The 21,371-nt window shown below is 52.0% G+C and overlaps 2 protein-coding genes across 2 annotated transcripts in view; one reads left to right on the top strand and one right to left on the bottom strand.

Moving 5' to 3' along the window:
* Positions 1-6,778, top strand: part of LOC132359995 (uncharacterized) — a 49,853-nt gene extending 43,075 nt beyond the window's left edge. The window contains exon 13 of the transcript XR_009501004.1: positions 6,442-6,778. The gene's annotated coding sequence lies outside the window, so the exon portion shown is untranslated. The remainder of the gene's footprint in view (positions 1-6,441) is intronic.
* Positions 1-21,371, bottom strand: part of DYNC1H1 (dynein cytoplasmic 1 heavy chain 1) — a 67,650-nt gene that overhangs the window by 26,179 nt on the left and 20,100 nt on the right. The window contains exons 10-37 of the mRNA XM_059915014.1: positions 20,848-20,997; positions 19,039-19,185; positions 16,194-16,334; positions 15,667-15,843; positions 15,423-15,533; positions 15,220-15,339; positions 14,568-14,807; positions 12,770-12,925; positions 12,524-12,637; positions 11,638-11,748; positions 11,350-11,559; positions 11,035-11,181; positions 10,516-10,682; positions 10,240-10,413; positions 9,369-9,534; positions 9,098-9,286; positions 8,810-9,004; positions 7,834-8,116; positions 7,220-7,320; positions 6,469-6,628; positions 5,188-5,431; positions 4,828-5,011; positions 4,337-4,549; positions 3,342-3,580; positions 3,000-3,156; positions 1,134-1,361; positions 408-638; positions 119-259 (exon numbers count right to left, since the gene is read on the bottom strand). Of these exons, the coding sequence (XP_059770997.1) occupies positions 119-259; positions 408-638; positions 1,134-1,361; positions 3,000-3,156; positions 3,342-3,580; positions 4,337-4,549; positions 4,828-5,011; positions 5,188-5,431; positions 6,469-6,628; positions 7,220-7,320; positions 7,834-8,116; positions 8,810-9,004; positions 9,098-9,286; positions 9,369-9,534; positions 10,240-10,413; positions 10,516-10,682; positions 11,035-11,181; positions 11,350-11,559; positions 11,638-11,748; positions 12,524-12,637; positions 12,770-12,925; positions 14,568-14,807; positions 15,220-15,339; positions 15,423-15,533; positions 15,667-15,843; positions 16,194-16,334; positions 19,039-19,185; positions 20,848-20,997 (4,896 nt within the window). The remainder of the gene's footprint in view (positions 1-118; positions 260-407; positions 639-1,133; positions 1,362-2,999; positions 3,157-3,341; positions 3,581-4,336; positions 4,550-4,827; positions 5,012-5,187; positions 5,432-6,468; positions 6,629-7,219; positions 7,321-7,833; positions 8,117-8,809; positions 9,005-9,097; positions 9,287-9,368; positions 9,535-10,239; positions 10,414-10,515; positions 10,683-11,034; positions 11,182-11,349; positions 11,560-11,637; positions 11,749-12,523; positions 12,638-12,769; positions 12,926-14,567; positions 14,808-15,219; positions 15,340-15,422; positions 15,534-15,666; positions 15,844-16,193; positions 16,335-19,038; positions 19,186-20,847; positions 20,998-21,371) is intronic.

Here is a 21,371-nt window from a genome sequence, read left to right as displayed (position 1 = left end):
CACTTGCCTGCAAGTCAGAACCTCCAAGTCAACCTGCATCCCTTGTGCCACAGAAAACTAAACGGACAAAACCTTCCTACGAAAGAAAAGACGCCGTCCAGTCGAGGCGCGCACTCACTTCGTAGTCGATGATGGGGATGTTGGGAGCAGAGGGCAGTGGCACCGTCGTGATCCTTCTGATGTATTCGCCCAGCTCTGCTCTCATTTTCAGCCGACTATCTCCAGATAAGGACCAAAGGATGGCGTAAACCAGATAGCGCTATTGGAATAGGAAGTGGGTCCCGTTTTAAATGGAATTTCAACAATAAAGGAAAGACATTTACAACGATGTTACCCGGAAGCAGTGGTGCCCAGAGATGCTGCCGGCACCGCCCCCAGCCCCTGGCCGCAGCTGGAGCCCCCCCGACCTGGATGTAGCGCTCCAGCTGCTCGATCTGCATGGGGAAGTCGGGGTGGTTGGCGTTGTACTGGGCCACGTTGCGGCAGGCCTGGTGCAGCATGGAGAAGAGCGAGCCCAGGCAGCGCAGGCGCGTCAGGTCCATGATGTGCTCCAGCTTGAAGGCGTGCTCCAGGGCCTTGGTGACCAGGCCGTTGGACGTGAAGTACGGCTGCATGATCGTCGCTGCGTCCCTCTGGATCTACAGGAGGGAGTGAACGATGCTTAGCTACCATTTCAAAAAGCGGGGAGGTTTTCATCTGCTCTAACCTAGGCCCAGGAGAGGGTCACGCGACTGCGAAACATAGTTTTATGGGTTGAAAAAACGAGGAATGAAGCTTCAACGACCAACCCTTATTCCTTCATCTTGGTGGTTCTCAAAAAAAAAATCATGCTTCCTAGGAACATTGGTCTTCACCATCGAAATGCACAAGGTCCACCTTTCACCAATTTGCAGAGAAAACCGAAAGAATTCTTTAAATTTTCCGTGCACGGCTACGCTTTTGCAGCTGCGACTGCACTGATTATGCAAACCTCCAGCGAGTGGCCGGCCTCAGCGGAGGCGCAGTGACCATCGTGAAAAGCACCCCGACGTCCAGATGCTCGGGGCGGGACGCCCGGCCTCGCTCTGCGCCGTGGCCCAGCACCCTCAGCGGCCCGCTGGCCGCACTCGGCGGAGCGGCGCCGGCCCGCGTACCTGCAGCATCGGGGAGGCGGCCTCCTCGCCCTCGTCCTCCTTGCCCTTGCGCCGGCGCTGGGCCTCGTCCTCGCCCTCGTCCAGGGGGATGCTGCGCAGCCTGGCCAGGAAGTTGTTGAAGATCATGTCCGTGCCGAGCACGTCCTCGCTGAACCAGACCATGCCGCAGCGCGACACCGTGGCCAGCGTGGCGTACTTCAGGTCCTGCACTTCAAACATGATGCGCACCTGGAAGGGAGAGAACACTGAGCACGCTTAATGAATGGCACGGGTTTGGTAGAGACCCGGATGCTAAGATTATTTTACCTATATGCCCACTGAAGGAGCAACTTAAACCAATCCTGCTGCACTTGGTTTAGAAGTAAAGATGTCTACCGTTTGCATCATCACAACATCCACCAAGCTCTCCCCCTGAGAACCTGGGCAGGAAAAAACCTGTGCGTGGCGGGGAGGAGAGGAGAGGAGCTCTGGTGGGACGGAGCCAACGGCTCCCTGGGCGGCAGGGTCAGCAGTGAGGCGCTGTGGCCAGGTTCCTGGCCTTGAACCCGCCGGCAGGCCGGCCAGCAGGGCCTCCTTTCGCACGTGGGGTTGGCAGCCTCGCCAGGTCCCACTGCTAGTCGCCAGTGGGGCTGAGATTCAAACCGGACGGTCTGATCCCAGAGCCTTAACCTCCCTGCTAACACGCCTCACAAGGAGATCAATCTTTCTGACAACAGTTAGAATCTACTGGGTAATGAGCTGTAAGAAAAGAACCCGACAAGTCAAATCAAGATACGAGTCTGCATAAGCGCACGTTCCCAGACCCGCGGCTTGGTTTCCGAAGCGGTGATAACCACCGATGCTGACCCGTCGTCACGATAAAGGCTCCTGCTCACCAGCGGCTCCGGAGTGCTACTGGACTCCTTTCCCTCCCGCCCACCTCCAGCCCGTCAGCCGATCCCACTGGCGCAAGCTTGAACTCGCACCCACAGCTCAGCTACTTCTCAGCACCTCCACGGCTGTGCCTGGGGTGCCGTGGCCTCCCAGCTCACCTAGCGGGCAAGCTCCAGTCCTCAGTGACCCCGGGCCTGACCTCATCTCGCCCGTTTCCCCTTGGGGCCTGCCCCAACTTCTCTCCGCATCAGCCAACCGCCCCACTCTCCTCGCACACACCGGGCACGGCCAGACGCTCCTGCCGCCACCCGCCCCTCCACCTGGAGCGCCCGGAAGCCACAGGAGCTGCTCCCTTGTGCCCTCAGCTTCCCCGGGGAGCCTCAGCGCCGCCCCTTCTGACAGTGCAAGCTCCACCCCTCGGCACCGGCGGCTGCTCCCCTCCAGTTTACTTTCTCTGTAGCCCCATCACCACTTATCCTGTCTGTCTCCCACCTCAGACTGTGAGCCCCAGGAGAGCAGGGGTTTTGTCTATGTTGTTTACAGCTACATTTTCAGCATCTAGAACAAGGCCCGGCACACGACGGAACTCCAGAAAAGTGTGGTCAAAGTATGAACGCGCACCCAGGCCAGGCCTGCCCATGTTTACCGCTCTATCAGGTGGTGTGGTCAGGACCTGGATCAAGTGCTCATTTCCAAGGGATGACCCTGAAAGCGTCCATATCTAAATCCCTCGTTCTGCCATTTCCCAGAAATCCTCACTATAACCCCACCTTACGGAGTTGTAGGAAAGGCTACCTGGGAATCGCGGAGTATGCTTCGTTTTCAGCAAGCAGTGGAAAGTTATGCATGAACCCTTTGAAAACATTTCTCACTAGGCACAGGAATGGAAAGAACCTGGCGCAGAGAGGCTCCGGCACCGACTGCCGCCACAGAGGCTGAGCCGCTCTCCGGGCTGCGCGCCCGGCAGTCAGGGCAGAATACTTAGGCTCGTACGTTGGGCGGAAGGCTGAGGCGCTCTCCGTTGGGCAGAGTCAGCAGCTTGTTGTCATCCAGCACCGAGTTCAAGTTCTCCACCCACTCGGGATCCACATCGCCATCGAAGACGATCCACTGGCGCTTCTGCAGCTCACCCCTCACGTTGTCTATGATCCTGGTGTGGGAGGATTTTACAGCAGCGGGTGACTGAGGTTGAAAATGCTCAGCCTGTAACGGTTTCTAAAGTGACTTTAATTTGTCCAGAGCGTGGTAAGAAGAATAACGTACGCTGTTACCACGAGGACAGAGTGCCTAGGTTCCAATTCTCCGGAGGGCAGACACCCACCCAAGTGCACTTACTTTCTCAGAACGTGTGTGAACAGCCCATCTGTCCACTCCCTGGTGTTGGGGTCCAGGGTTCCGTACAGGTGGTCTTTGCTGATGGCTTTAGGGTCGATGATATGGGCCACGCCCTCCACACCCTCGAGCCTCTCCAGAGCCTTCAGAAGAACGCGCCAGGCCATGCTCTTCCCGCTGCCCGAGGGCCCCACCATCATCAGGCCGTGGTTGATCTGGGTGATCTGATAGAGCTGGAGAACCTGAGGGCCAAACCGACCAGCACCGTGACCACTCCAGAGAAAGAACGTGGGAGGTTCCTCACCACTTCTCCCACCCCCAAGCAAGAAACGCGTGCTGTGACTCTTTCAAGGCAAGTACTGGGACTTTCTAACCAGAGAGACCTTCAACCGGCCACAAGCATAGCAAATACAGAGGGTTTTTACTGAACTGTGGAGATGTTGGACTGAGTCAGGAGACGCTCACCGAGCTGCCTCAGAAGAGACCCCTGAGACGCCCTGCCGGGAGGACAGAGACCAGATAAACAAGCCGCCTGTCTAACCCAGGACCGCAGCTCAGGGTCAGCACACACAGCTTGTGCACGTGACACGCTTTTTCTTAAGTGAGTCTCACAGAGGAGAGAAAGGATAGAAGTCGATACAGAATGTAAACTCTATTGATTAGCACATTTATGTTGTTAATCGTGGTACTGGAAAGTCTTGTAAGCAGATCTTTTACTGCCATAGACGTTTTTCATCATGATCCCCTTTTAGCCAGCATTTTCAGAGAACAAACTATACCACATAATTGAAAATTTCAGGTAAGTTTCCCTGTCACTACTCTCAAGTTAAGAAAAAATCCTAACAGGACTTGGGGCAAATCTTCACAAACCAGACGACGCGCCTCGTGGACAAAGCCTGATAAGACGTGGCTTCTCCCCCAAGTCCACGGCCGTCGTTACCGCTCACGGCCGCCTGCGGGGTCTGTGAGGCGCCAGCCAACACCACGATCCCAGCTACCTTTTCAACCCACATCCCGCCGACTTCTTCTCCGTCTCCGTATGTCAGGTACATCTCCTGGCACACTTTCTTGAGCTCCTCCCTCAGCGCCGTCATCTCACCCCGGTGATACTGGACCCCAGGGAACACGTCTGACAAGAGGCTGAAAAGCAGCGGGATGTCTTCTGCCACCAGCTTTGGCACCATCGTCTCACAGACGCTCTGGATCAGGATCTGTGTGGGGAGAAGGGGATGAGCTCTTGGGGGGGGTGGGTGCCAGCTCCACGTTTACTGCCCTGTCCCTGGAGGACCCACGGCATAGCTGTCCTGTGAACAAGCAGTGAGGTCCAGCGCCCCACCCCCACCCCCAGGCTTCCTGTCAAATGCGGGTCCCCTCCGTTCACCCCGGGGCACGTGAGTCGCAATGAGAGCCCTCAAGGCACGACTTCAGGGTGGCAAAGGGAAACACAACCAGATTCTGGGTCTGAGTGCTTAAAGGATGCCCCGCACACCTCTTGCTCAGGGAGATTTTCCGCAATTTCTCCTTCGTCGACCACCTCGCCGCGCTCCTCCTTCTCCCTCTTGATCTTCTGAATCCGCTCCCGCTTCACGTTTCCTGCACTCACCAGCACGCTCTTCAAGGCTCGGAGACCGAAGTCATAGTGGCTTTGAGAAGAGAGCTGCTCGTCACATAGTCTAAAAGAGAAAGGATTTTCTTAAAAAACAGTACACTTTGAGCACCAGGAGCAGCAAACGTCAAGAAATAAGAGATGGTCACGCGGAAGGTAGTGTCGTAATTACACAGGCAAACTTTAAACGGCACACCTAACACATGCTAGAAACACGATTCGGAATAACTCTAAGTGACTCACTTGAAGAACGGGACGATCTTGTTGGCAAGGACCTCGGCGGTGCGGAAGCCCTGTGAGTACAGCATGACCTGGGCGATGAGCTGCCGGTCGGGCTTGGTCATGGCCAAGCTCCGGAACAGCTTCTTCAAGTTGTCTGGAAGGTTCGATCGGCCCGCGTAGCCGGGGTTCATGGTGATGAAGATGGCCATGTCTGGGCTCACTTTGACTTGTTTGTTCAGCAGCTCACAAGTAATGGGGGCAGAGGCTGAAAATCGGATGATGGTGTTAAGACTCGTGATAGTCAAAAAACCACTCCAAAATCTCTCTAAAACTGCAGAGCAAGCACCCATCTCCCTGCCGGCCCAGGACTCCAGGGGAGCTGCCGTCTGGCCTTTCCGCAGGCTCTCACCAGACACAACGCCCACCGGCCCAGGCAGGCCCATCTTCACCCACCTCACCGACACAAAAGCCGTCCGAATGTGTAACGGATCAAGTCACCAGAGGCAGGAAGCCCACTATTTGTGCATTACTGAGCGTCACAAGGTCAATGCAAGAATAGAAACGCACCCCAACAATAGTTGCAGAAATAAAAACCAATCCATGTTGTGACAAAACTGACCAGCTGAGGTCACAAGAATGACCCTCTCCTAGGGTCATCAAAGGAAAACACAAAATAAACAGCCCCCCCCGCTCCCCATCCCTGGACTACTTAGGCATCAGACTTCCTCCATAGGAGAACATGGAACGTGGACTACACAGGTACTGATTTCTTTGACACTCCTTTTGTTTTATTTAGGAAGTCTGGTAAGATGAGTTACCGTTATTATGGAAAAAAAGGGAACTTTAAAAGGTAAACTCGCCAAGGTGGATGTATTTATTTACGTCCTCCAGCTCACGCGCCCAGGCTGTGTGCGCAACAAGCCCCGGGGCCCTCTGAGCAGGCACTCCCACCGTGCCGAGGGCTGGTTCCCAACACTCTGGCCAGGAGGCCTGGCTCTGTGGGATGCAGGGAGGAGGAGGGGGACGCGGGGGGCCCAGAGCGGCTCAAACCTGTGCTGTGCGCAGGCGCCAGGGGAGGGAGCACGGGGACTGGTACAGGGGAAGGACTGACGGCTCCGCGGGGCTGCTCGGGGACGAGGGGTGCGGCGGTACCCTGGGCCCTCCCGCCTGTCTTCAGTCAGGACGCACTGCCCCGCCTGCAGCAGCGCGTCCTGGAGCTACATTAAATTCTCGCTTATTTCTCATCAAAGAGGGGGCCCCCTCTGTGCCCTCCAGGTAACTGTAAGGAGAAGCCGGTCTCACTCTTATCGTAGCTGGGGCTGGAGTGCTCGCGCAGCGCCTCCTGGATGCACTGCACCTGCTGGGACACGGCCGACAGCATCCGCTCCTCCAGGCGGTTGAACTCGTCAAAGCAGCCCCACGCGCCCACCTGGCAAAGCCCCACAAAGATCCGTCCCATCGCCTGAAACGAGAAGAAGGGAAGGGAGCTAAGACCGCGGCCGCGGTGCTGGCTGTACGGGGCTCCGCTTCTGGCTTGGATGACTGGTCCCACCCTGGGCAGATCACGTCTTGAACCCTTGTCTGCTCATCTTTGAAATGTGAACAATATCGCCTTCCTCCCAGGGTGGGGGGTGGGTGGGAGGGGCTGTGAAGGTGGAATCAGCTTCACACGTGAGGCAAGGAGCCCAGCCCCACACATCAAGTGCCTCATAAACAGTGGAACAGATGTAACGTGTCATTTTTCCTCCTGTGCCAATAAAATCCCAATGACAAAGTTAACACGTTGTTTAAAAAACCTTTCCCATAATATTTGTTTATTCCCAGACATAGACACCAGAAAGATATGTTACACTGAGGAGTTTGAAGAATCTGAAGACGTGAAGCTCAAGTCGGTGTCAAGCACGTGCTGGGAACCTCAAACAGCTCAAGTAACCCCATCCCCAAAGGACCATGCTGTGCTGTGAGGCTAACAGCTTTGAGGGGTGCCACCTGCTATTCCCCACCCAGTCCTCTCAGGCCCTTAACTCTAGGTGGTTCCCACAGAGCTTCTCACCTGGAAATCAAAGGTTTCATCACAGTTGAAAACTAAAACAAAGCGTCCAAGCTGATGGCCGAGAGCTTTGACAGACTCGGTCTTCCCAGTCCCAGCAGGCCCTATTATTTGAAGAAAAGGAATTGAGAACTCAAATAAGAACACACCTTTAGTTTTAAGAACTATAAAAAGCAATTCATTTTAAAAAACCAAAGTACAATCATCCCTCGGTCTCCATGCGGACTGGTCCAGGACCCGTGTGTCTACCCAAATCCATGGACCCTCGAGTCCAATAGTTGGCCCTCCATATCCACAGGCTCTGCATCCATGGATTCAACCAACCTCGGATGGAAACTTCAATCCATGGTTGGTTCAATCTGAGAATGTGAAACCGGTGAACATGAAGGGCCGACTGCCTATCTATTAAGAAAACTCTGTGTCTAAGAGGACTCACACAGTTCAAACCAGTGTTGTTCGAGGGTCGACTATAAATGCGATCACTGCCAGCGGATTTCAAGTTTTAGAAGGTACCAGCCACGCAGTTAAGAAATACATGTAGATCGTTTGCTTAATCTTCGAAAAGTACGTTTCCTATCTGACTCCACCTGCCCAGGTGTCGGGGGGGGCGGACTCACCGAAGGGGGACCCGCCCAACCTGGCCTCCAAGGCCTGGGTCATCGTCAAGTAGCAGCGGTCGGTGAGGGGGGTCTGGACCAGCTTGTCCTGGACACCCAGGTACTCAAAGCCATAGTTAAACTTGGCATTTGCCATTTGAATCGACAATTGCTGCAACACGTCAGTTTGCTTAGGGTCAAAGTAAAATCGCATTTGGCTGAGCCACTCAAAAGATTTGGCGTTGTCGATCTTGCTCTTGATCAAGGACCTGGTGACATCTCTCTGGTGAACCAACTCTGTAATCTGAAGAAAGAGTCACTTTAAAGCATTTATCAGAAAGTACATTTCATGAACTAAAGTATGTAAACTAAAGTACATAAGCGTATCCTCGGGGTGCGGGGGTTATTTAGTAGACTTTTAAATTGAGATTCTAGGTCCAGTTACAGTGTAAACATTCACTTTTAGAAACAACAGAACTGTTGTTCACTTTTAAAAACCATAAAACTGTTATTCACACAATGGAATTACACAGAATCAAGAACTGCAACAAAAACAAAGAAACAACAAACAACAAACAAGAACTCTGCTAGCTGCAACTAGCATGAAACGTGATGGGAGCACAGCTGTCTCTGCCCTAACAGTGCATGTGCTGCACACGGGGGCGCAAAGCCCAGCAGCAGCAAGCAGCTCGGGCTCAGAGACGCGCTGGGCTGGTCCGCCACGGGACACGTTCTTTGGGAAGGAGAGGACGAGAGTGTGAAAGACCCAGAGGGACGAGTGTCACCCCTTTGTGTCAGGAGGTCGTGTGTGTTAACTCCTGTCCCCCAAGACTGCCTTTCAATGGGACCAGCGAGCCAAGGACACACCCCAGCGTTTGTCAACAGGGCATCCACTTGTTTTTCTCCCTGACACCAGTTAGGATCTTTCTCAAGCGTGAGTTCTTTCGGCTGTCCGAGGCAAAGGCCCAGGAACCTGAGTGGGAGGAATGGGACTAACCAAGTGCTCCAGCTTGCGTCTCCGGAGTGGGGGCTGCTCCATGAGGACCGAGTCGGCCAGCACGTTGAGGGTGACCTCCACGTTGCTGAGCACGGAGTGCAGGGGGGCTGTGTCGCCGCCCCCGCCGATGCCGCTCAGCGCCGTCTCCACGTTCTCAGACCAGGCGATCTGGGCTGACAGGACCACGAGCTGGGCCTGCGAGGCACGGCACACAAGACCCAAAAGGATGGTTTTAAAGATCAGCCAGTGCCCTCACCTTCAGACTGTCCCCCTTCTACTGGACAGTACCTGGTATTTGTCAATCCAGGTGATGTAGGTATTTGGGTCAATTGAAGTTGCTTTACCAAAAATCTCAACTTCTGTAACAGACTCGGCAAGGAGTTTGGCCAGCGTGACTCTCATCTCCTTCTCTACTAGGGTGAGCCACTCGTTGATTTTGGGATGTTCAGTAATTGACACGGGAGTTTTAAACATAACCTGAAATAAAGAAAATCTAAGAATTAAAGTGCACAAAGATGGGAGTGAAGTTTTCTAAGTTACAATCAATAAATGTAACTACCTCCTCTCCTTCACGGGACGAAATGCCCAGGACGACAGAGTTATCTTCATTCAGGATGATGCTGGAAACACCAGCAAACATTTTCTTGAAATGTTTCTGTAACTTGGCTACATTCTTACTGTTTCCAATGATTTCAAGCAAATCTTCATCACCCACAAAATAAAACCTAAAATTAAAATAGCATTTAAGTTGCTAAAACATTACATATACACAAATAAGGGGAATCGAGGCAAAACTTCAAATTGTATAGGAAAGGAAAGTGGATATGGATGGTGGTGGACTATCTCCAGCCTGAATTCAGATCACATCCAAATTTCTTCCAGCCCTCAGCAAAAGATATACACTCACCTAACAAGATCCTGAAGAGAAATTCAATGGATTTCATATAATTCACCTCACCTTATGAATTTTTTAAAAACCTGCTCTATTTATACTAAGTAAACTATTCAGAAAGAAAAGAATGCCACTTAGAAAATAAAATACAACTTCCCTGGTGGTCCAGTGGTTAAGACTCCCTGCTTCCACCACAGGGGGCACGGGTTCGATCCCTGGTCAGGGAAGTTCCGCACGCCACACGGTGCGGCCAAAAAAAAAAAAGAATCACAGCTAAATTTTTAAGAGATGCTAGCTGCCTGGGAGGGTGAAAAATAGTTTAAATGAAGCTTAGTAAATGAACCCACGGTAGAAAATTAAGGATTATTTGTTATAATTAGCAATCAATGGATGAAGGAGAAACGGTATTCACTAAATCGGTTATTGGTAACAAAACCCTTGACGTCAGAGTGACCAACACACAGGCCAGGAGGGAGGGGCGGGAAGGAGGCGCCGGAGCTGACCTTCCCTTCAGTCCCCGTAAAAACCACCCTCTCACCTGGGGAAAGATGAGCGCTCTCTTTCCAGGTACTCTCCCAGGGCTTTCTGGATCTTTCCTAGCAGGTCTGCTAATCTCTCCAGAGACCTCTGTACCCCCTGGATGTTCAGAACGTCCATGACCAGGGGAGACTTGGATACTTTTTTCATGAGAGCCAAGAATTCCGTGCTGATACTACAAATCAAATTAAAAGCGAGGTTAACGTCAGCCTTCGTGCAAAGGGTGGTCACCAGCCAAGCCTACCCTTCAGCCCCCCGTCCCGGCTCAAGGCTGTACCTCTGGAACCGCTGGGTTTCCACCGGCAGCAGGTGTTTGATGTCCGCGCTGCCCGTGAAGATGCCCTCCAGGTAGACCCAGCGCCTCTGCACGTCGATCCACACGTCGAAGAGAGCCATGATCCGGTTCAGTTTGTCTTCCCAGCTCAGGGCATCCTCTTCAAACACCTAGCGGGTGGATGGGAGGCAGAGCTCAACTGCTTAACTCTCCACTCTCAGATACACCAGAACTTACCCCAATATGCAGGTAAAGATCCTGTCCAGTTATGTGACTCACATTTTCTACCAGGCACCTGGTAACTGTGAGTCTGGCCATTTTAATTTTTTAATTATTCTTAAAAAATCTATTTATTTTGGCCGCACAGCATGCTGGATCTTAGTTCCCCTACAGGGATCGAACCCGTGCCCCCTGCAGTGGAAGCGCGGAGTCTTAATCACTGGACTGCCAGGGAAGGCCCTGACTCTAAGTCTGAAGGTAAAACAGTGGATGTGCGGGAGGGACATCTCCCCGCAGCGGTACCTTATAATACGGAGAGAGCTTCATGGCGGACACACTGTTGATGTGCTCTTTGACCTTGTTGAAGAGGTCGTCCCAGCCTCGGATCAGGCGACACTTGTTCTGATAGTTAACCAAGTCTAATTCGTAAGTATTCCACACTTCTCGTATCTGAATTGAAACCGAAAGAGGCACATCATCAATACGTGGGCGTTCGCCAGTCACACGAGTGACCGAGTGTAATGGAGACAAAAGGGACCACGTATGAGGCTCAAATCTACGTCAGTCTATGTCACAGCCTGAAACATGATATGGAATGCCCATCAGCCTATTACTTACCTGCTTCAAAAATTCCTCCAAAGCCATCTCCCCCTGTGCTACAAGCAGCACATCCTTGACAACCGCTTCATTTTTCTGCAAGTCAACGTCCCAGATCTGGCCGAGGGTCAGCTCAGAAACAACCCAGTTTACGTGAAGCCGTTTCATCAGCTGTTTCCAGTGTCGATCTTTAAGTGCTTCAGATTTCAGTTCAATCACCAGCATGTTTATCTGTGGAGAGAGTGAGCCACGTTACCCGTGCAGCGTGTTTCTAGCGGACATCTGTGACCGCAGCTCTGAGTCACCGACCTTGAGGTAACCTTTCAGAAGCCTCTGGACAAACTCATAGGACGCGTACTGCCGTAATCGTGCAGGGAAGTTTTTCAGCTGGTTCAAGAGGCCATCTAAATTTTGCCGAAGCTGTCAAGAGAAACACAAGATGGTATTTAGGTTGCCAACATTCCTTTAAACGATGAAATATTTTAAAAATGGTTTTAGAAGAAATTTTACATTAATCTGGATGAATAATGTAAACGACCATTAAGTGACATTTTGTGAACTCACAATACAGCTCCTTGCTTGCCAGGTTTCTGAGTAAAGTCTACACCTGTCAATACATGCAGGTGCACATAACATCTATTTTTAACGACACCTACCTGTCAGTATGTGCAGGTGCACACAGCACCTGTCTTTAACGACATCTACCTGTCAGTGCGTGCAGGTGCACACAGCACCTGTCTTTAGCGACACTTACCTTTCAGTATGTGAAGGTGCACACAGCACCTGTCTTTAACGACACCTACCTGTCAGTGCGTGCAGGTGCACACAGCATCTGTCTTTAACGACATCTACCTGTCAGTACGTGCAGGTGCACACAGCACCTGTCTTTAACGACATCTACCTTTCAGTACGTGAAGGTGCATACAGCACCTGTCTTTAACGACACCTACCTGTCAGTACGTGCAGGTGCACACAGCATCTACCTTTCACGACATCTACCTGTCAGTACGTGCAGGTGCACACAGCACCTGTCTTTAACGACACCTACCTGTCAGTGCGTGCAGGTGCACACAGCATCTGTCTTTCACGACATCTACCTGTCAGTACGTGCAGGTGCACACAGCACCTGTCTTTAACGACATCTACCTTTCAGTACGTGAAGGTGCACACAGCACCTGTCTTTAGCGACACCTACCTTTCGAGGCTGCACGGAAACCCACGGCTGCTCCTTCATCTGATCAATCTGCTCCCAGACCTTAGAAAGCTCCGACCAAACGCCTTTGAGGTCCTGCAACTCCTCTAAGGCCACCTGCGATGAAGCACAGTAAAGCAGTTGAACTTGGAAGCAGAACCACCCCAGGGCTCCTGAGACACTCCGGGCCAGAGGCAGCGTGAGCACGAGCAGCCCGGCCCCACCCCCCGCCCGCTGGAGCCGCCGTACCTGGACGCGCTCTTCGCTGCCACTGAGGAGTCCCGTATCTGTCAATTCCAGCGCCTCCTTGGCCTTCGCACACTTCTCCCTGTCGTCCTTCAGCCTGCCGAACTTGCCTTCGTATATGGTGAGAGCCTGAAGCGCCTCCTCCGGGCGAAGATTGCCCTGAAGCAGTCAAGGCCAGAGAATCAGAGCCGGGGCTCAGGACAGACGAGCTCTGGCTCTGAGATGGTGGAGGGGGCCTGCTGGGCTTCTAGGATTTGTGATTCCTTGAACACGTCTACGCACGTAAACATTCAAAAGCTGTTCCCTGGTGATGCGCGTCCATTACTGGATGAACTTTTGCTTCCAGACTTGACACAGGAAAGGTGGAGCACCTCTCAACTCAGCCATCCCCTCACTAAGTGCCGTGGGAGACGGAAGAGAAGAGCCAGGACAGACCTGGGCCTGGAGCAGGACACTCCTGACCGAGGGGACAGGGCGCTTGGGGCTGCCAGCCACGCCCTCCCTGAGGAGGTGCACAGTCGTCATATCAGTTACCGAGAGAAGAAGGAAAAGGAAAGCACTGTTCTCACTGGAGGAGACTCTGCTTCAGCCTTAACACTGTTTACACACTTCCTCTCCATTCTGATAACCTTTGAGAATGACTACACAAAATATCAAAGTTTTCACTGTAACACATTCATTACTAGCAAGGTGAGGCAACAAAAGATATTCAAATTCAGGTGATCACACTCTTGTCTAGTGATCAGTACTCACTCCCCTGCACAGCCTGGAAGCACTGGCATTAGCAAAAGCACAAGCCTGCTTAACACCGGGGCCCCTCAGCCAAAATGAAACACTAGGCAGGACCTTGGGGCCAGCAGCACAGACAGGGCTGCGGGCAGGACAGAGGCCAACCCAGTAGACGTGGGGCGGCCAAATCAGCCCCCAGGACTGGTGCGGAGAACCTACATCCTCACTACAAAACCAGACTGACGTTCAGAGCATTTCAAAACCCTTCCCCTTCTATGCGTACGTGTATGTCTAAGTTTGAATTCCACCCAGTGAGCCAGGCAGGCCGTGACCTACGTGCCTGAGCCCCACACTGGCCGTCCCCCTGCCTGGACGCCCCCTCGGCCACGGCACGCTTGCCAGCCCCTCCCTCAGCCTCCACATGTCAACCCCCTGCAGAGCAGGAAAGCACCAACACCCCTTTCCCGCGGCACGTATCACCATCTGACTTAAAACACATGTTCTTCTCGTTCACTCTTTACCCTCCGTGCCCCACTGGAGCGTAACTCCATGCAGGTAGGGCTCCTTTCAGGTCACCGCTGTATCTCTGCTGCCCAGAATGTCGTCGGTGCTCAATAAATACTTGAATGAACCCAGAGACCAGGGTGTGGCAGGTCCCGGTACAGAAAGCATTAACGACCGCGACAATGACGTCACAGCTCAGGGCTGCCCCCCACTGCACAGACCTAGCAGTGGCGGCAGCGGGATGCTTGGCCTGTGTCCACGAGAAAGGAAATTCTAACTTCTGACTATGCCTAAGTAAGAGGATAACTTACAAACAGAAAAACGTTAGTCTTTAAAACAATTCCCTGACTTAAGTGACTGTCATGAGGAGTTCCGGGTAAAAAGAGGTCTAAGTCGGCTTTCGTGTTTTCAAAGCCACTACCTGCAAGTACTGCTCCTTTTAATTACAAGGGAAAGTCTTCATTCTGGAAAGCTAAGCCATGGCAGGGCCTTTTAAGTCTGAAAGCGGAGACACCAGGTCACCTGCTGCCGGCTCGGGAGAAGCTGCGGCGCCGGGGGCGAGACTCACCGTGACAGGCTTGGTCTTCTCCCAGTCGGTCAGCAGGTCGGTGGTGCGGCTCTCCACGGCCCGGTCCTCCTGGACGATCTTCATCTGCAGGTTCGCCACCTGCTGCTGGATGGCAGAGTCCTTCCGCCGCATGATGTCGTTGAAGGCCCCCCACTCGCCCTCGATGTTGTCAATGTAAAGCCAGGAAGGCGGGAACTGGAACCTTTGCTTTTCCAGCAAGCGCTGGCCGTTGCGGTAGAGCTTTGAGGGTTACAGAATACACTGAGCACTTTCCTTCACAAGGGCAGCAGAGACTGCTGTCAGATTCCCACGAACGGGAAGGCACCCCACGGCTACGGAACACACGTGCTCCCCTCCCGACGGCGCCGTGGCCAGGCCCGTGACTGCTCCTGGCGGCACCGAGTGGCCCTGAGCAGGGTCTAAGCGCGCTGGAGCTGCGCGTCACACCCTCCTTCCAAATTATGAGAAGGTAATTCAAGTTTGAGGACTTGAAGGTCCACAACTACAGCAAAAGACTTTAAAAGACAGGAGCCTGTGGTTCTCAAACCCTGAAGCGCCTAAGAATCACCTGTCCACCCTTACGAGCACGGCAGGGGCGCGACAGAGACGCCCCGTGGACCCCACCTGAGACACAGCGAGGGACAGGGCTCACCTCGACTTGCTTTTCAAACTGCTTGATCTTCCGCTTCAGAGACTGCACGTAGGTGATGAAGGTCACGGCGTCCGAGGTGCTGGCCGTGTCCACTGAGTGTTGTTCCAGCTCCTGGCGGGACTGTCCGGAGAGAGCGCAGCGTTTAGCAGAGGGCCGAGGGGCGCCGGGGGGTCCGCCACACCGGCAGGGTCCTGCCGCCTCACCTTGGAGATCTGGGAGTGGAACTCTGTCATGTTGGAGCCGAGCATCTGCCCGAATTTGCTGAGGACCTCCTTATGCCAAGAGTCGTACTTCAGGTTCACCTTAGATTGGACCTGCAGGGGAAGGAGCGCGCGACAACGGATCAGCGAGTCTTTCACGCTGGAGCGTTTATGCTTCAGCTTCATTTCAGTCGGACGTTGCCGTCCCAGCTCCCCGGACGCCTTTCAATGAGACAGCAGAGCTCACCTTGCCGTAGTCTATGACTACTGGTCCAAACTCTTTCTTGGTCTCTGCATTGTCAAAGGTTCCTCGGGCCTTCCTTATCTGCACCAAGAGCGCCTGCCACTTGTTGAGATCTTCCCCGAGTCTGTTATAGATGTTCTCAGCTTGCATGTCCCACAAACACTGATACTGAAGCCAAACCTGCAAGTGAAGAAGAACACAGTTAAATACTACAGTTTGACTCTTCATTTTGTAAAATATTAACATATATTTTCATATTCTGTTAAAAGGCTCATGTTCTTTCATCGCCGTTAGGAAAACTCTCACTTCAAATTCTCAGAATTTTCCTATCAAAAGAGAATAGTTTCCTGTTCTCCAAAATGATTAATATCCCACAAGGTTTGCCCTATTGTTCACTCCTTGTTTTAAGACAGCAAATATTACCTCATCATTCACATTACATATAGTCAAGACCTTTTAGCTCCATATTCATTAAATCTCATACTCCTAAGTGTATAAGACAACATATTTGAATGAAATTAGCTTCTCACCTTGACATACTGCTCGACTTCATTTACGATGCCCATGACTGCAGAATAGGATTCCTCCAGGGCAACGGGGCCATCTGGCATCCGTGTTAGAGCATTCCGGTAGAATTTCTCTTCTTCGGTCAGTTCGTAGTGGACACCCACCTAACCAAACAAAGCCGGAAATGAACGCAGGTAGTGTGCACAAAAACGTGAATCTCAGAGTCACTTTCACTTAAAATAAACCGAAAGAAACTGTATTTAAGGGATAACATTCACTTATCCCAGTCACAGGTAACCAGAAGCCTACTTACAATATAACTCCTCAAACCAACGAAAGGAACATCAACCACAAGCCAGAAGATGTGGCGTCATGATTGGCACAAGGCAAAAACAGTTAGAGAGCAGGCGAGCCCTAGGAACAGAGAGCCCGGCGCCCCAGAGTGGGGCCCTGCAAGACCGGAGCCTCTCATCCAAGAAGGCAGGACTGAAGGTGGCGCCTAAGAGGGCGTGAGATGACCACGACCAAGTGTTAACACCAACGTGGATGCTGGAACCTGCGACACAGTCATTCGTTTGTTTCAACCATTTGTGGGCTGTCATGTGCCAGGCACTGTTGTAGGTACAACAAACAGACAAAAACCTCCGCTCACATAGATTTACATTCTGTGGGAGGAGAGAGACAACTAAGGGAAAAGCAAAGTACACAGCATGTCCCAGGGGGAGCAGTGCCATGAGGACAGCAGGGAGGAGGGGGCGACGGGATGCGGGTGCAGGGAGGAGGGGCGAGGGGATGCGGGTGCAGGGAGGAGGGGGCGAGGGGATGCGGGTGCAGGGAGGAGGGGGCGAGGGGATGCGGGTGCAGGGAGGAGGGGGCGAGGGGATGCGGGTGCAGGGAGGAGGGGGTGAGGGGATGCGGGTGCAGGGAGGAGGGGGCGAGGGGATGCGGGTGCAGGGAGGAGGGGCGAGGGGATGCGGGTGCAGGGAGGATGTCTTCTGAGCAGGGGAGTCAGGGAAGGCCTCACCGAGGAGGTAACGCGTGGGCAGAGGCCAGCAGGTGGAGGGAGGGAGCCTTGTGAGTATTTGCTCCCGGGGCTTCCGAGCAAGGGGATCAGCAAGCGCAAAGGCTCAGGGACAGGAGTCCGCCCGGCGCACGCGAGGATGAGCAAGAGCCCAGCGCGGCTGCAGCAGAGCCGCGAGGGGAGAAGCAGGTCAGGGAGGCGGTGTGCCACGTGGGGCCCAGCAAGGCACCGTGGTGGGTGAGACAGGAAGCCGTTAACGGGCTCCGAAAAGAGAAGCGTCAGGGCTAACACACAGTTTTAAGATGCACTCTGGCTGCTGTGTTGACAACAGATTGTAGGGGGCAAAAGCAGACACGGAGAGACCAGTCAGGAGGGGGCTTAAATAATCCGACTGAGGGATTATAGTACCTTGGACGGTGGTAGCGCTGGATGTGGTAAGAAACAGATTAGGGTTAATTTTTTAAAAATTTTTAAATTAATTAATTATTTATTTTTGGCTGCGTCGGGTCTTCGTTGCTGCGCGCGGGCTTTTCTCTAGTTGCGAGTGGGGGCTACTCTTTGTTGCGGTGCGTGGGCTTCTCATTGTGGTGGCTTCTCTTGTTGCAGAGCACGGGCTCTAGGCGCATGGGCTTCAGTAGTTGTGGCATGCAGGCTCAGTACTTGTGGCTCACGGGCTCTAGAGCGCAGGCTCAGTAGCTGTGGCGCACGGGCTTAGTTGCTCCGTGGCATGTAGGATCTTCCCCGACCAGGGATCGAACCCGTGTCCCCTGCATTGGCAGGCGGATTCTTAACCACTGTGCCACCAGGGAAGTCCCGATTAGGGTTAATTTTGAAGATAGCGACAGTGGGCGTCCAGGAGCAGGTTGGAGGATGGGAAAGGCAAGACTGGGGGAGGAGCAAATCTGAGGGAGGGGACTGAGAGACAAGTCCACTTTGACATCTCCATCAGGTGGTCACATGGAGACACCAAGGAAGCAAAGGGACAGGCCGTCTGGAGTTCAGGAAAAGGCCTGGCTGGAGACAGGAACACGGAGTTGTGCGCACCTGGCTGGTATTTAAAGCCAACAGGCTGGATGAGACACAGAGAGAGTGGGGTGGAGACGGTGCTGAACACGTAGAGCCAGTGAAGCAGGTGGGCCAGGGAGGTCGAGGAAAGCCAGGAGAGCCCGGTAAAAAGAGTGTGGCAAGGAGGGGGCAGGAAAAAGAGAACTGAGCTTACGTTCACAGTTAAGAAAAGAGACATGCTTCTGGATAGGATCACTGTTTTCTAGAAAAGTCGGTTACAGCAGAGGTTGTGGAATATGTTTATTTGAAAACCACTGGTCCTATTTAGAAGTAATATTGCCTAGAGACTAGGGACTAAATGCAACGGTCTCTTGAGTTTTCCTTTTGCTCTAGGAGTGTCCTAATAAGAGCGTACTATATCTGGGATTTGCTTTAAAATAATCTGCTGCTGGGGGGTGGGGAAGGGAATATAATGAAACAAAATTGGCCACATGTTGATAAATAAAGCGGAGTGGTGTGAGCTCATATGATTCCCTCTGCTTTTGTGTATGTTTGCGAATTCCCATAATAAAATGCAAGTGGGAGGGTGGGCGGGGAAAAGCAGGAATTAAAATTCCCAAAGAAGTTCACGGAGGGAATTTCTAAGAGACCACTGACACCGGAGCTCCAAACCCGACTGTGTGGAAAAGTAACTACCGGGAAACACGTCAGGCCACACAGAGCTTCCTCCAGCTTTCCGCCAGAGCGCCGAGCTGAGGTCTGGAGTTTGAAAGGACGCGTCAAGAGCTCTGTAAGGCGGTGCGCGGAGGCGGCGCCCCAGAGCGAGGGGGCGCGGGGCTCACCTGGTACCTCTGACTCTGGATTCTGGGAAGGGACAGCACCACCATCTTCCAGGCGAACATCTCCTGGTACAGCTTGTACCTGCACTCCTCGATTGGCGGGTTCAGATAGATGACCTGGTTGGTTATTCTCAGCTCATGCACGACATTCTATGAAGCAAAGATTTCATTTTCACTCAGCAGTCTATTTCAGGAAAATGGCTTTGATATAGAGCATTTTCTCTCTCTAATTATTCAACTACTTCCGTCTGAACCACAAAGTCTGTTACTTTATTAACAGACCCGGTCTTCCCTGACTTCATGTTTGTGGCCTGTGCCCTCCCCAAAGGAAGAGGAGGTCAGAGGGCAGGCCCCGCTTGGGTCCTTCCTGGGTCCCCCAGTGCCTGGGTGTCATACACACAACAGGTGCTCAGTGAAGCACCATCGGATCTGACGTGCGTGATGATATCTGGACACGAGGACCTCGCGACCTGAGAAACCAGTGACACGAGGCCGATTTTACTTCTGTATGTTTACAAGTCGGGGTCAGTCTGTGCCACCTGCCAGTGCTTTAAGCTAATGGAGAATTCCAGCTCAGTCTCCACTAGATACTGTATCCACTCAGACACACTCACTGGCTTTTCTGCATCTCAGTTATTTAAAAAAGCACACTCTGGGGATGAATATCTGTAATATTCCAAAGTGAAAACATTTTTCAAGCATAAAAGCGGAAAAAAAAAAAAGAAAAGGTATAAAGTCTGCGTAGAAAAAAAAAAAGCCAATTGTTTCTCCCAGATCAAAGTTTTTACTTGCCCAGTTCTTCCAGGCTTCTGTTTTGTGAGACCTTTTTATTGGTAAATATAACACACATACTGTAAACTACATAAAACTAACACATGGCTTAATGAATTAGTGTAAGGTGGACAGCTTTATAACTACCACCCACGACAGGAGACAGGGACCTACTTGCAGAGTCTGAACAGAACTTTCTGGAAAGCTTGCTAGGCCCCAGTTGACCACTCCTTCACACGAATGGGAAACAGCTGGCTTGGAGACAAAGACTGCTGTCCAGCGTGCTGATCAGTGTGCTACTGCATTCTCCCACAAGAATTCGATTCAGATTTTTGTGAAAACAGTGACATTTCAGGGTCATAGTCTGAACAACTGCTTGTAGCAGATTATCATATTCAGTTCTGGAAATGATTTCTTACATATCATATATGCTTGGAAAGCAGAGATTTTTTTCCCATTGTAAATTTATTTCTAAATATTATTTTCTATTAAAAAAAACTTCTGTTTTTGAAACTATTTTAGACTTACAGGAGAGTTCTAAGGCAAGTATGAAGAGTTTCCATACACCCTCACCCGCTTCCTCTAATGTAGTGTAATTTCCAAAACGAAGACGCTAGCACTGATACAATACTAGGAACTGAAACACTGACTTCAGCCCGATTCCCCAGGATCTAATGAGGACACACATCACAGTTACTTGTCGCAGCTCCTCACTCCCTTCCAGTCTGTGACATTTTCTCAGTTTTTCCTGTCTCTCTCTCATGACCTTGGCATTCTGGTGTCCTGCAGGACGGCCCTCCACCTGGGTTTGCCTGATGTTTTCCTCATGGTTACTGGGGGGAAGACCATAGGGGTGAAGAGCCCTTCTCATCACACCACAGGTGACACCACACATCTCCCCTGGGATGCTGACTTGGGTCAGCTGGGCGTGGTGGCACCTGTCAGGTTTCTCCACTGTAAAGTGACCTCTTCCCTGGTAGTTTTTAAGGGGAGAACCTTGTTTAATTTACTATCGAATCGGCTGCCCTGGGAAATACTGACCTTGATCTTCGGCTCTCCTCCAGGTTTGTGACTAACTTGAGGTGCGTCCGTATCCATGTCAACCTCTGCTTTGTCCTCAGCTTGTCCAAGGAGCACCTGGGTCCAAGCTCTCAGGCCAGCTTGCAGGCGGACGCCCAGTATTCTTTCAATCTACAGAGAAAACATGTCCAAGAACAGTGTTTCTTTCAAAAGTTAGCTCACAGAGCACGTTAACAGAAAGCCGATGTTTTAGGTCCAGGACGAACTGTTTCTCACTACAAGCCTTCACCCCTGCTTCTCAGCCTCATTTCCTCACCTTCCAGCCTCAGATCACCGTCTACTAGGCTGACTGTGCTTTCCACTTGCAGGATCCCCACTTATAAGTGATAAAGATACTAACACAAACGCAGCAGATGAGCGAAGGTCTTAGATATTTGTTCGGTGTGATAGACAATTTACAAAACAAAAGCATTTTCCTGGTAGCCTCAGAGATAAAACTAGAAAACTATAATTTGGAGATTAAACAATTTTTTTTCTTTTCAAAA

The sequence above is a fragment of the Balaenoptera ricei genome, chromosome 2, assembly GCF_028023285.1.
Source record: "Balaenoptera ricei isolate mBalRic1 chromosome 2, mBalRic1.hap2, whole genome shotgun sequence".
Taxonomy (NCBI): Eukaryota; Metazoa; Chordata; class Mammalia; order Artiodactyla; family Balaenopteridae; genus Balaenoptera; species Balaenoptera ricei.
Note: the sequence above shows the minus strand (reverse complement) of the source record. Positions and strands in the feature narration are given on the sequence as shown.